This window comes from Coregonus lavaretus (genome assembly GCF_964263955.1).
Source record: "Coregonus lavaretus genome assembly, chromosome: 26".
NCBI lineage: Eukaryota > Metazoa > Chordata > Actinopteri > Salmoniformes > Salmonidae > Coregonus > Coregonus lavaretus.
This window is the reverse complement of record NC_140013.1, coordinates 2,410,084-2,425,065: the sequence shown is the minus strand read 5'-3', so window position 1 is coordinate 2,425,065 and position 14,982 is coordinate 2,410,084. Positions and strand designations below refer to the sequence as shown.

General features: G+C 40.3%; 1 protein-coding gene across 1 annotated transcript in view; it reads left to right on the top strand.

Moving 5' to 3' along the window:
- Positions 1–14,982, top strand: part of LOC311101329 (protein furry homolog) — a gene marked incomplete at its 5' end in the record, with an annotated part of 178,126 nt that overhangs the window by 60,094 nt on the left and 103,050 nt on the right. Inside the window, 8 exons of the mRNA XM_084142456.1 lie at positions 3,755–3,926; positions 4,178–4,310; positions 4,651–4,758; positions 5,593–5,737; positions 5,851–5,961; positions 10,616–10,798; positions 11,790–11,876; positions 12,872–13,131. Of these exons, the coding sequence (XP_083998582.1) occupies positions 3,755–3,926; positions 4,178–4,310; positions 4,651–4,758; positions 5,593–5,737; positions 5,851–5,961; positions 10,616–10,798; positions 11,790–11,876; positions 12,872–13,131 (1,199 nt within the window). The remainder of the gene's footprint in view (positions 1–3,754; positions 3,927–4,177; positions 4,311–4,650; positions 4,759–5,592; positions 5,738–5,850; positions 5,962–10,615; positions 10,799–11,789; positions 11,877–12,871; positions 13,132–14,982) is intronic.

The window sequence follows — 14,982 nt, the reverse complement described above, 5'->3', positions numbered from 1 at the left end:
CCATGACATAGACTGACTAAGTGAAAGCTATGATCCCTTATTGATGTAACTTGTTAAATCCACTTCAATCAGTTTAGATGAAGGGGAGGAGACAGCCTTGAGACAATTGAGACATGGATTGTGTATGTATGCAATTCAGAGGGTGAATTGACAATAACAAATATTTAAGTGCCTTTGAATGAGGTATGGTAGTAGGTGCCAGGCACACCGGTTTGTGTCAAGAACTGCAACGCTGCTGGGTTTTTCAAGCTCAACAGTTTCCTGTGTGTATCAAGAATGGTCCACCACCCAAAGGATATGTGAATATAAAGTCACTGCAACCTTAGATGGCTGCACCAGACCAGTTGGAGGCACTATAGATGTCATTGGCACCAGTGGCATAGGTTACTAGAGCAATAACTATTGATCAAGTGGACTTTGTCTCATGCAAATTAGTGTTAGATTTAAATTACGCAGACGAACAATGTGAAATATCATAAAAATAAGGCTGAAAATATTTCACAAATCTTAAAATAAACCATTAGTCAAATTAAGCCCAGAATTGGTATATAACTCAATACATTAACACTATAAAAGCCTGACTCGTTGGACCCCCATTTGTGCCAATGACACGTCTTTTGGACGTCAACATTCTAACAGTCTAATAAATATATTTAATATATGCTATCAGAAAAATAATAATTTGGTTGTGTTTATGAAGATCTTAGGGTACATATCAGAATTACCTGTATAAATGGCTTTAAAAAGGAAACCCTGATACATTTCAACTTTGTTTGACAAGTGGTTCTGAAAGGTCATGAAATTACCTTTCAAATTATATATAATATAACCAACTTTGAAAGCACCAGCTACAACTGTTATTTAAAAAAATCCCATATTGTGCCATTGAAATTAGAATGTTAGAAGCTTAGCCATAGAATTCCATGTAATGAGTCAGCTATGTGTTTGGATTGTAACTTTGGTGATAGAGGCACCAAATTGCACACACAGCTAGAACATTTGTAGATACAGGGCCATCACAGAATTCACTCATTAACCCCACAGAAGCTTTTTTCCAATATGGCTGCCAAACCACTCAATGGGGTCTTATTGGACAATTTTGCATGACCATACCTTATTTTATTTCTTTAACCTTTATTTTTTCAGGGAGTCATACTGAGACCAAGGTATATTTTACAGATGAGCCATAAATAGCAGAAATTACACATCAAAATACAAGGGGTGCGAGACCAGAAAAATTAGGGGTTTGAGACCGAGACCAGATAAATGCAAGTCCAATTCAAGACCATGATTGTAATTGTGTCAAATCCCTACCATAATAAGAGTTCAAAATGTCCAGTATTTCTGTGTTCATATTTCAGAAGAACATATGGATTCTGTAGACTTTCAGAATGGTGAAAAAATGCATGCTGAGGGCAAATAGAGAGCCACTCTAGACATGATCACTAACCCAAACAGGTCTATAATAGATGGCCGTGACTGCGAATATGCGAGCAAAACATTTTAGCAGCCCCCCTCTTGACAGAAGAGAGAAGATTTAGCAATTTTGTAACTAATTTCATGCAATTATACACATTTTGCCATAGGGTAGAGAGAAATGTTTGTATGATATCTGAGTGAGAGTGACTAACAAAATCAATGGGGGCCCCACGATCGGTAATTCGATCATGATTACTACAAGTTTAGATAGCTGGCCGCTAGACTAACTTACCAATCTAAAATGTTTTAGCCGACATGGGCTAATTGAGTGACTGTCAGTGACTGACATAACAAGAGGAAAACTACCGATGCACAACCAAATTTCGAAATTGCACCTTGTGTATTCTACTATTCTAACTCTCAACAGTAAGTTGAGACCCTGACTGTGACTGCGTTCCCCCCCCCCCCCCCCAAAAAAAGGCTACCTGCCGCCCTAGTATCTGACCAGTCTGCTATTGCCCCATAGTAAGAATACATCTTAATTTAGAGTATCTACGTGTAATGGTTTGCTGCTCTCATCATCAGGTGAAAATGTATTGGCGTTCTTATGGAATTTTACATTGTAATGTATACAGCAAGTTTCTAGTCCTCTGTTTTATGAAAACAGTTAAAAGGATAACATTGTATATCATTTTAATCAGCTCACATCCATGACTATTCACATGTACATATCCATTTTGACATGTTTGAAGATGAAATATTGCAATTATTGATCATAACATCTTCAGAAATCAGCGATTAAGACAGCTTCTTACCACAATTCTGTGAATAATTTAACATCTTTATATATCTGGCACACCTGGCTCACGTGGTTGTGTATTTTACATCACTCTGACATTTCTTGGGAATACTACAATTGTATTTCAAACAGGTATCGTCATGCAAAATTGTCCAATAAGACCCAACTGAGTTGTTTGGCATCCATAGTGGAAAAAGGTTTCTGTGGGGTTAAGGCGTGAATTCTGTGATGGCCCTGTATCTACAAATCTTTTTAAAACCCTGTTCTAGCTGTGAGTGTGCAATTTGGTGCCTCTGTCACTAAAGTTGCAATCCAAAAACATAGCTACCTCATTACATGGAATTTTTATGGCCAAAATTCCAACATTCTAATGTCAATGGCACAATATGGGCGATTTTTAAACAATAGTTGTAGCTGGTGCTTTCAAAGTTGGTTATATTATATATGATATGAATGGTAATTTCATGACCTTTCAGAACCACTTGTCAAACAAAGTTTAAAATGTATCAGTGTTTCCTTTTTAAAGCCATTTATAAGGTCATTCTAATCTGTACCCTAGAGGTCAAAGTTCTGTTGACAAAAACATTCCTTCCGGAAATTTCTGATGGATAGCTGTGAATCTAAGCTCTCCAATGATATATGTTTAAGGGGTATAAGTGAGCAATAACTTGTTGTATACAGACGTTGTTTGTCATAGGGTGCTAATCTCTATGGGCAAAATGAATGGGATGGAGGGATGAAAGAGTAATAACACAGAGAAAGCTACCAATGCTGCACTGCTATCACTCATTTTCCATCTCTAGGGACATAGACCTTCAAGAAAATCACTATAAGACACCATTGGCCCAAGTGAGCCCGAGCTGCCCGACCAACCCCCCTGGCTCATGGACTAATATATTTAAAGACGAAATACCAGAAAAACCACATAAGTGTCAAATACATTTTATTTGTGGAATGCTTTTGTTACAACTATAAAACAAAAAGCATGTGCGTTGGAACACAGTAACAGCTTATTTCTATAACGACAAAAAATTAAGCTGTCATCAAGGCAAAGGGTGGCTACTTTGAAGAATCAAAAATGTATTTTGATTTGTTTAACACTTTTTTGGTTACTACAAGATTCCATATGTGTTCTGTGCTATTATTTTACAATGTAATTTTTTTTTACGAATAAAGAAAAGCCCTTGAATGAGTAGGTGTGTCCAAACTTTTGACTGGTGGTGTATGTAAATGTGATATTTCCGTTTTTTTAATTTTTAATACATTTGCAAACATTTCTAAAAACCTATTTTTTATTCATCATTGTGGGGTAATGTGTGTAGATTGATGAGTAAAAAACTAAATGTAATCAATCTTAGAATAAGGCTGTAACGTAACAAAATTTGAAAAAAGTCAAGGGGTCTGAATACTTTCCGAATGCACTGTATATGTAATCAATCAATCAATCAATCAATCAATCAATCAATCAATTATCAATCAAATCAGTCATAATATCATGACAATTAACATAATATTCCAATGTGTGTCTTTGTCCAGAGAATGAATATAGGTTTGAGAGCGTTCCTGGTGATAGCTGACAAGCTCCAGCAGAAAGATGGGGAGCCACCCATGCCCAACACGGGAGCCACACTGCCCTCGGGCAACACACTCAGGGTAAAGAAGACTTACCTGAGCAAAACACTGACCGATGACGAAGCCAAGGTCATAGGTGGGTCACCAGCTGGACTACCTACTGTTTCCGATATGTTGTGGATGGATGGATGGATGGATGGATGGATGGATGGATGGATGGATGGATGGATGGATGGATGGATGGATAAATGGATGGCACAATTCAGTAGTAGAATTGTTGTGCTGGAATAAAAGGTTGTGTTGTTCACCATGCACCTTCCCATGTAAGTATGTCCCTACATGAATAGATCCTGAAACTAAATGATGTGTTCTTCCCCTGTGCTGTAGGTATGTCCCTGTACTACTCCCAGGTGAGGAAGGCCATGGACAATAGCCTGAGACACCTGGACAAGGAGGTGGGCCGATGCTTGATGATGACCAATGTCCAGATGCTCAACAAAGAGCCTGAGGACATGATCACGTATGTGTGCTACTATTTTCCTCTACGCAGTTAGGGTTGTAAATTTCCAGAAACTTTCCAAAAGTTCCCAGTTCTCCAGAGTCCTATGACTGGAAATCCTCCAAGTTTCAACTGGGATTGGCCAGGAAAAAGGTTTCCTGGTTAGGTTATGTGGTCAGGAAAAAGTAAAACTAAAGGCCCTATTCTTGATATACCCTGATTTGGCAGTTGTCAAAAATGTTTTTGTTTTTCTGTAAGTCATTATTGGGGGGCATTTTACATTGCATACCTAATGACAAACTGAATGCCCAGCAGTTCTGCTGTTGACCTGATCTTGATGTTGTCTCACCTTGTCTGTCAGAGGAGAGAGGAAGCCGAAGATCGACTTGTTCAGGACGTGTGTGGCTGCCATCCCTCGCGTCCTGCCAGACGGCATGTCCAAGCCCGAACTCATAGACCTGCTGTCTCGGTGAGTGTGTGTGTGTGTGTGTGTGTGTGTGTGTGTGTGTGTGTGTGTGTGTGTGTGTGTGTGTGTGTGTGTGTGTGTGTGTGTGTGTGTGTCGTGTGTGCATGTATGTGTGTGTTTATCTGCCTGTGTGTGTGTGTGTGTGCGTTTATGTGCAGGAAACCCCTTGTAATGAAACCCATCAGGTTTCCCGAAACCTCAATAACACGATCCTGCTGCTGGCTATTTGACCAGGGCATTCAGATAATTAGGTGTCCTTTCTCATGCTGAACCCACTTAAGACCAGAAACCATTCCTATCTTACCTGACTGGAAAAATTACAATAAACCTCATTCTAATCTGGCAGTGTGATTTCATTTAAAACTTTTCTTGAACAATGTGTGTTATAAAGAGGCAATTATTTAAAGTTAGAATCCTTAATTGAAACAGAAACAAAGTGTTCACCCCACCTGTGTTTTGGTAAAAAGCTGAGGGATGGGCCTGGAGAAATGTAACCACTTTCAAATTCATAGACAGAGCTATGTATGCAAGGACTGAACATCCATTGTAATCAAAATCATAGTTTTAACCATGTTTTGAGGCTACATTTATATTGTTTACAAACATCGAAATAAACAAGCTTGTATTTTGGTTTCTGATGGGGTACAACAGTTGAACTAAGCTCATGAGCAGTTATAAGTTATATTCTTCAAGAATCAATGGGTATATACCATTTATTTGTCCAAAAATTGATATAGCAATTAAGGATTTCAGCTTGAAGTAGAGTTTAGTAAATTGAGCAATACATAAATAGTTGCCTCTTTAAAATGCACATTGTGTGTATTCTTTTTCTCCCAGGTTGACGATTCACATGGACGACGAGCTACGCCTCATAGCCCAGAACTCCCTCCAGAGTTTACTGGTAGACTTCCCTGAGTGGCGTGATGACGTCCTGTTTGGCTTCACCAACTTCCTGTTGAGGGAGGTTCAGGACAGCCACCAGGTACAGATGGACGGATGGACGGATGGATGGAACTATGAATGGATAGATGGCTGGATGAATTGATTTATTGATTGATTGATGGATTGATTGATTGACTAATTGATTGATTGCAGGCCCTACTGGACACCTCCCTCAGGCTGCTGCTCCAGCTTTTGACCCAGTGGAGACTGGCTCTGTCAGCCCCAGAGAAGGGCTGCGACACGGCCAAGATACGCCCTGCAGAGGTACAGTAAATAGAGATAGGCTGTCTAACATTTCCTTATTACTCTTACAGTGGAGATATAGGCTGGGATGTGTAATGAGTAACTACATTAAGTGCCTGTATGTTTTACGTAGTGCTGAGCGATTAGGTTTTTAAACAACTAATTGACCGATGTCGGTTCAATTATTTGAATTCCATTTTGTTCCGTTATTTTCTGTGAGCTCGATGTGCAGTTTAGAGCAGAAACTGTGGTAATTAACTACAATGACCATAATCCATTGCACGCCCGCTTAAACTTGTCCGGTCTGTGCAGAGCAGACACAGATGCCGTGTTCAAAACAACTGGGAACTCTGAAAAATACGAGATCAAATCATGATGTCAGTTGTCTTCAGGTCGGAAAGTCAGAGCTTTAGAAAGAGGCCCGAGTTCCTGAGTTGGAATTCCGAGTTGGATGACCGTTCAAATAGATTGTTCCCAGTTGTTTTGATCGCACTGATGTCAAAAGGCTGAGATTTCTCAGTTCCCAGTTCCCAGTTTTTTGAACGCTGCAAGAGACTGAGAGAAGATCGAGAGGGATAAAAAGCGGTTGCTTTGCGAACCTGAAAATACATGATCTAAGTGATTGATAGTTGGTATTCAGCAGTCATAAAAGTGTGCCTTATTTACATTGAAGAACTACTTAAATTGTGATTTTGTCAGACAGCATAGGGAGCAGCTCTAGATGAGATGATGAATTGGAATGAAATAATAAAGTCATCAAATTAAACAAATAACACATTTTAATATTCAAATGTAGGAACTGGGTTCTACAGTTTGAACCCCTGCTGTCTCTTGCTCCACACCCACCCCGCCCGGCCATCTAGATTACATTTACATTTCCATTACATTTAAGTCATTTAGCAGACGCTCTTATCCAGAGCGACTTACAGTTAGTGAGTGCATACATTATTTTTTAAGATTTTCATACTGGCCCCCCGTGGGAATGTGTGAAAGTTAGTGTATAAGCTAATGATCCATCATGTATGACATTCCTGGGAGTGTGTAAACTTACATTTTGTATTACCATATCATTTTTGTATGTTCTCTATAGTTATGTACTTAAAAATGTATCAATTGAGCAATTCGGCACATTTGGGCAGACTTGATACGAAATAGTCCAGTATTGCAATGCTTCACTGGATCAATCTGAACCTTTGCACACACACTGCTGCCATCTAGTGGCCAAAATCAAAATTGTGCCTAAACTGCAATATTATATTGTGGCCGTTGTCTTGCATTTCAAAGATGATGGTACAAAACAAAAATAGAATACAAATGTTTTTTTGTTTGTATTATCTTTTACCAGATCTAATGTGTTATATTCTCCTACATTAATTTCCCATTTCCACAAACGTCAAAGTGTTTCCTTTCAAATGGTATCAAGAATATGCATATCCTTCCTTCAGGTTCTGAGCTACAGGCAGTTAGATTTGGGTATGTCATTTTAGGCGAAAATTGGAGGGGAAAAAAGAGACCGATCCTTAAGAGGTTAAAGTAAAGTAATTTGAATAAATTATGGTTAATAAGTGATAAGCAGTAATGGGCAGTCACTACCATCATGGGACTTTTATTTATTGTTTTATTCTGTGTTGTTAGGGGCAGATCAACATTTACTGGGGGGGAGAGTTTTTCTTTATTTTAACTATTTTCTACATTGTAGAATAATAGTGAAGATATCAAAACTATGAAATAACACATATGGAATCATGTAGAAACCAAAAAAGTGTTAAACAAATAAAAATATATTTTAAATTTGAGATTATTCAAAGTAGCCACCCTTTGCCTTGATGACAGCTTTGCACACTCTTGGCATTCTCTCAACCAGCTTCATGAGGTAGTCACCTGGAATGCATTTCAATTAACAGCTCTGCCTTCTTAAAAGTTCATTTGTGGAATTTCTTTCCTTCTTAACGCTTTTGAGCCGATCAGTTGTGTTGTGACAAGGTCTTCAAGTGCAGTCGCAAAAACCATCAAGCGCTATGATGAAACTGGCTCTCATGAGGACCGCCACAGGAAAGGAAGACCCAGAGTTACCTCTGCTGCAGAGAATAAGTTCATTAGAGTTGCCAGCCTCAAAAATTGTAGCCCAATAAATGCTTCACAGAGTTCAAATAACAGACACATCTCAACATCAACTGTTCAGAGGAGACTGTGTGAATCAGGCCTTCATGGTTGAATTGCTGCAAAGAAACCACTACTAAAGGACACCAATAAGAAGAAGAGACTTCCTTGGGCATTAGACCGGTGGAAATCTGTCCTTTGGTCTGATGAGCCCAAAATTGAGATTTTTGGTTCCAACCACCGTGTCTTTGTGAGACACAGAGTAGATGAACTGATGATCTCCGCATGTGTGGTTCCCACCATGAAGCATGGAGGAGGCGGTGTGATGGTGTGGGAGTGCTTTGCTGGTGACACTGTCTGTGATTTATTTAGAATTCAAGGCACACTTAACCAGCATGGCTACCACAGCATTCTGCAGCGGTACGCCATCCCAGCTGGTTTGCGCTTAGTGGGACTATCATTTGTTTTTCAACAGGACAATGACCCAACATACGTCCAGGCTGTGTAAGGGCTATTTGACCAAGAAGGAGAGTGATGGAGTACTGCATCAGATGACCTGGCCTCCACAATCACCCGACCTCAACCCAATTGAGATGGTTTGGGATGAGTTGGACCGCAGAGTGAAGGAAAAGCAGCCAACAAGTGCTCAGCATATGTGGGAATTCCTTCAAGACTGTTGGAAAAGCATTCCAGGTGAAGCTGGTTGAGTGAATGCCTAGAGTGTGCAAAACTGTCATCAAAGCAAAGGGTGGTTATTTGAAGAATCTAAAATCTAAAATATATTCTGATTTGTTTAACTCTTTTTTTAGTTACTACATGATTCCAAATGTGTTATTTCATAGTTTTGAGGTCTTCACTATTATTCTACAATGTAGAAAATAGTCAAAATAAAGAAAAACCCTTGAATGAGTAGGTGTGTCCAAACTTTTGACTGGTAATGTGTATATATATATATATTTATTAAAATATTAATATCATAAACACCTTTGCATGCAATGCCCTTATACTGTACATTTAGTGCAAAAATCTCTGACAGCTGAACCGTAAGGTGGACAATTATTGTTTTAGGAAAGTAGCCTAAACCCCCCAAATATACACTATAATGTTTTGCATATGCTACACATCGAAACACAAGGAATAGTGTTTTTGTAATTTGTTATAGGCAGTTTATAAGGACACTTAGATGTGGCTCATTTGGCCAACAGTCCTCGTTTATTGATGGTGCTGGCTGCGCCAGGTTGGATCTGAATGCATATGGATGTCCGTTAAATTTCTCAAATGTCGGGTAAATTAAAATCTTCCCTGTTCAAAAGGAAACTCTGAAATGGCATATTGTTTTTATGAAGATTCAACAATATTCACATGAAAATCTGTCGCCATTGGATGGAAACCTAGCTATAGACACCCTAAAGACTCTGGCAAGTGTGCTAGTCCAGTGTCACTTTGATTATGCCTGCCCATCATGGTTCACCAGCAGCCCCAAACATCTAAAGAATAAGCTACCAGCCAAACAAGCTTGTAAGAATTGTACTTGTATTTATGTTAAAAATAGGGACCACAATGGAAATAAGTCCCCGACTTTATTGTGCAATCCCGGTCACTTTAAAACATCTTTGTGTATGTATGTATTTTTTTAAACTGACAAATAAAATCAATCAGTCAATCCAAACTGTGCAGCGGCCAATTGATGAATGGAAAGAGACATCTGTTACAAAACACCAAAAAGTTTAATGACATTCGGAGATTGTCACGCCTTCGATACTGGGTAAGGCTACATAGTCTATTTATTGTGGCGTTGAAAATGCAAACCATGATGTTGAAGTGCCCGAAGTCGGTATGCTTTGTTTTTTGTTTGTGTGGTGCATTGGCACAGAAACCTGTTGGTGGAAAATTCGTGGCATATATTTCATTTAATTATAAATATGGCATCAGAATCTGATATCCCCCTAGCTGATCCTTGTCTGCAGCCGGCTCTGATCGTAGTGTAATGAATCAGGTAGAGAGACTGAGCTTGTCTGTGGTGATCAGCGAACCTGCAACTTTCTGACCCGTAGCCCTGGTGGCATCGACTGTACCACAAAGCCAGCTGAAGTGGCAAAGTCGATATCCACGTTTATAAACACAGCGTCGCTACAGTTATTGTTATTTGTGGTCGTAAACATTATTTTGAGTTAATTCTATTTCAATTTATTTTACAGTACAAGGGGAGAGTCATATGAAAATATTTTTCATGTTGGGGAGCATTTTTGTTCATGACACTTTGAGTTGGACCCCACCCCCACCCCTTACAGCATTCAACCCACATAATGCATAGTGCGTTTAATGTCCCAAAAATAATAATCGAAACAGAAATTGAAAAACGTGATCATGTTTTTATTAATGAACTGAAACCAAACCGACCTAAAAAAGCACTAATCGCTCAGCTATAGTTTAAGGTAAGGGCATGGTTTCTGTTTCTTCAGAAAGGAATAAAAAGGTGTGTCAATGCCCATTCTAGTTTTGGTGCTGTTTTGAGTGCGCCATGCTCTTCTGTTGAGTTGTTGTTGTTTGAACCTGTGTCCTCTGTGTGTTGTAGCTGTTGCAGTCGGGCTCCAGCCAACGCGTGCTGGTGGAACACGGACCCCACTCCACAGTGCTGCACGCCGTCGAGGGGCTGGCCTTGCTGCTGCTCTGCTCCTGTCAGCTCGCCACGCGCAAACTGGCCATGGCTATCCTCCGGGAGATACGCTGCCTGTTCCTCGCCATCGGACAGGCTCAGGTAAGGCGGAGGGTGAGAGGAGGGAGGGTCAGGGGGTTGGAACTTGGGTTAAAATCCATTTCAATTCATTGTTCAAACGTAGTTAACGTGGGATGAGACTGTTCATACTAAGCAGTGGTATACTGCTGGTCAGTGGCGATTTTAGAACGTAAATCTTGTGGGGCAAAAAAACTAAAATGTGGGATGCATGCCAGCAAAGCCACTACACTACACAACACAACACTAAACAATACATTAATTGCACTATAACAGTGACAAATGGTGCCCACAAACTGTTAGGGCCTACATAAAGCTGTCCCAACAGCAGAGTCCCAACAGCAGTCCCAACACGTTACCACTGCTACACCTGGCTATCAGCGGAGCCTTGTCTAACAGTTCATTCAGCCTTATTTACTGCCTTTAAGAAAAACATAGCTGATATGTCGGAGCTTGTTTTTCCCAAGTTCCCAGTTGTCTTGAACTCACTGAAGTCAGATTTCGCAGTTCCGAGTTAACAGTTGTTTTGAGTGCGGCAAAAATCATGCTTCATTGACAGCATGGCCAATGTTGAATGTTTATCATTTTAAGCTTGGAAAAGAGACCCTTAACACCAGACTTGGGACCACACAGCCACTCCACTGAATAGCAGGCTAGTGATTGCTTTGCAATGCTTGCAGTTAGCCACTGATTCCTTCCAAAGCACTCATTGTTGAATTTGCAATTTCCAACTTGTTGTGTAATGTTTATGTCCAATGGCCGATGAGCACCGATACGTTTTATCTATAATTTCTCTTAATTATTTATCTTCATATGACAAGGATTAAAAAGGATTTGCCAGTAGATTGTCGAATTGGTCTAATGTAACAACTAAAAACCTACTGTTTTCTCAAAGCCCCAGTGTAGCTCCCCAGTAAAGCTGATGAACTGGAAAGTTAACCAGTAAATCGTGTGCTGGTTACTGAGTTTTTGACCAAAGTTGGTTGAACATGGTGGATTCTGTGATACCTTACAGGATGATGACAAACCCATGATCGAGGTCATGGACCAGCTGAGCCTGGCGGTTCTGGACAGTTTTGTCCATGTGGCAGTGTCGGACACGGTGAGCGTTTCTCTCTGTTGCACTCTGTGTGTGTGTGTGTGTGTGTGTGTTTTAGAGGGAGAACAGGAGGCGGAGGGTGTTGGTGGGGGGTGGAGGGAGAGAGGGGAGACTGAAGACCTCAGTGTGTACTCAGACAGTATAGCTTCTGTATAAGTCTGGCTGCATTCTGCTCGCCCAAGTAATCCACTTCTTTTAGGTTCAATTTCTCGCATTTCATAACTTTGTAATCACCGTGCCATGACTCAATCGCCAGACAGTGATTCAGGATGGGTGTTACAGCCCAGTCTGCTCCAAAAACAGTGCATTCGGAAAGTATTCAGACCCCTTGACCTTTTCCACATTTTGTTACGTTAAAGCCTTATTCGAAAATTGATTAAATTGTTTATTTTCCTCATCAATCTACACACAATACTCCATAATGACAAAGGAAAAACTGTTTTTTAGAAATGTGTGCAAATGTATAAAAAATCTAAAACTGAAATATAACATTTACATAACAATTCAGACCCTTTACTCAGTACTTTGTTGAAGCACCTTTGGCAGTAATTACAGCCTTGAGTCTTCTTAGGTATGACGCTACAAGCTTGGCACACCTGTATTTGGTGAGGGGAAAAAACAATTTAATCAATTTTAGGATAAGGCTGTAATGTAACAAAATGTGGAAAAAGTCAAGGGGTCCGAATACTTTCCGAATGCACTGTACTGTCATCAAGTGATCTGGTTAGCTTCCATTGATCACGTTAGTTATCTGTATGAAGAATCTGCTTCACTGATCATATAATTGTGGATGGCAGTTCTAGCCTGGTTCTAGAACTTCAATTGTAATTCCAATTGAACAACCTAAAGAAATTGCATATCATTTTTATGATTTCTCAATAAACAGTCCATAGCCTTTAATTGTAATTGAAGATAATTTCCTGAATTGACTGAAACCTCTAACCCTTGAACTCTAACCCCTGACCCTCCTATCTCCCAATCCCCAACCACCTTTTTAGGCCACTCTTCCGTTGGGCCACCAAGTGGACCTGCAATGGCTGGTGGAGTGGAAGTCCATGCTGGTCAACAGCCACTATGACATCCGGAGCCCGTCCCACGTGTGGATCTTTGCTCAGTCGGTCAAGGACCCCTGGGTGCTTTGTCTCTACAGTCTGCTGCGCCAGGACCACCTGCCCAAACACTGCCCCACCGCCCTTAGCTACACCTGGTCCTACGCTTTCACGCGCATGCAGCTGCTCATGCCCCTGGTGGACCCCACGTGAGTACTGCTGAATTCTGTTCCTGATTGAATAGAATAGATCTTTATTGTCACCAACCCGAGCCAACCTGACACAACCCCATGTTGTATTTGATTTATTGTATTGATTGAGTACAGCACAGCCTCAGAGGATGACACGTCAGAGTATTGTACAACATTTTATTTTACAATGTGGATCTTAATGTAAGAAGATAGCTGCATAGATAATCCATAAAAATGAAATGGACAGCACTCTAAGGGACGGTTTCCCAGACACAGAGTAGGACTAGTCCTGGGCCCTTATCCAGAAAGCATCTCAAAAAAGGTCCTAGGAATCCTGTTAAAACCTGTTTTTAGATACAAAAAAGTCCCAGCTCATAGTAGGTTTTAGGAGGATGTGAAGACACTGCCAAGACAAACTCTGAGCCAGGAGTAAAATAAACTGATAAAAGTTTATCTCAGCTGGTAATCACAACAGTTTGAGGTACTGCAAAGGTAAGATAGTGATGACTCATTGACATTGTTGCAAATAACCAATCGCGATGAGGCATCGGCAGCTGTGAACTCTCTAGCACGCTTCAGACAACCACAGTGAATGTGACTGTACATCAAATGTTGCAATTGTAAAACTTTTCATTGAACTTTGCCTACTCTTAATTCTTGCCTAATATGTTGGAAGCGTAACCCTTTTTTTTGGTACAAATTCAGATATTTTGAAAAATGTGATTGGCATATTGCACTGAATCATACAGTATGATGGTTGTTAAACACAGAATTTTGATAATATTACCGTTATATCAACACATTTGCGCTGGGCGGAAAGGGTCAATATCAGGGGATATCTTTATATAGATATTTCCAGATATCTGACATTTTATTAGATATAAGGAGTAGACATGCTCAAGATACGTATGTCCTTAATTTCATATATGGAGCTAGGATATTCTCCGTAATGGGACAGTTTCTTCATGCATCCATTCCGGACCTCAGAAATCTCCCTGCTACTGTATGAGTCCAGGGAGATATCTGCGGTGAGGTACATTCAAGATGCGCACCTGATGCGCGTGCACCCGCTTACATATTTGTAAAATATGTAAGGGTATTACATTTACATTTACGTCATTTAGCAGACGCTCTTATCCAGAGCGACTTACAGTTAGTGAATACATATATATTTTATACTGGCCCCCCGTGGGAAACGAACCCACAACCCTGGCGGTGCAAACGCCATGCTCTATCAACTGAGCTACATCCCTGCCGGCCATTCCCTCCCCTACCCTGGACGACGCTGGGCCAATTGTGCGCCGTCCATGAGTCTCCCGGTCGCGGCCGGCTGCGACAGAGCCTGGATTCGAACCAGGATGTCTAGTGGCACAGTTAGCACTGCGATGCAGTGTCTTAGACCACTGCGCCACTCAGGAGACTTTATACTTAGGCATACATATTTTCTGAAGTGTATCATATCCTTAGTCGTTACCTGATCATTTATGTATCCGTATTCCTTACATGATATGTAATATTCATCCTCATTTGTCTGATCGAAAATGGGCTAAATCAGACTCATAAAAATAATTGTACCTGTTCAGGCGCCGAAAATCATTGTGCTTCTTCACATGAAGGTGATATATCTGAACATACATATGCACCATATTCAGTAGTAGGCTATACGAGGCACGGAAAGGCAAACATCGTCATATTTCTGTTTAAAAAATGCAGCATTGCAAATCCAGAGCTCCAATGACGATATGTTTTCTGTAAAGATGCAAACGCAGGCCAATATTTGCTAAAAATGTATATTTTTAACAGAAAATAAAAGTTGCACACCCTCAATAGCCCTGACTGCCTGCGACAAAGCTGACTCAGTAGCTCTCA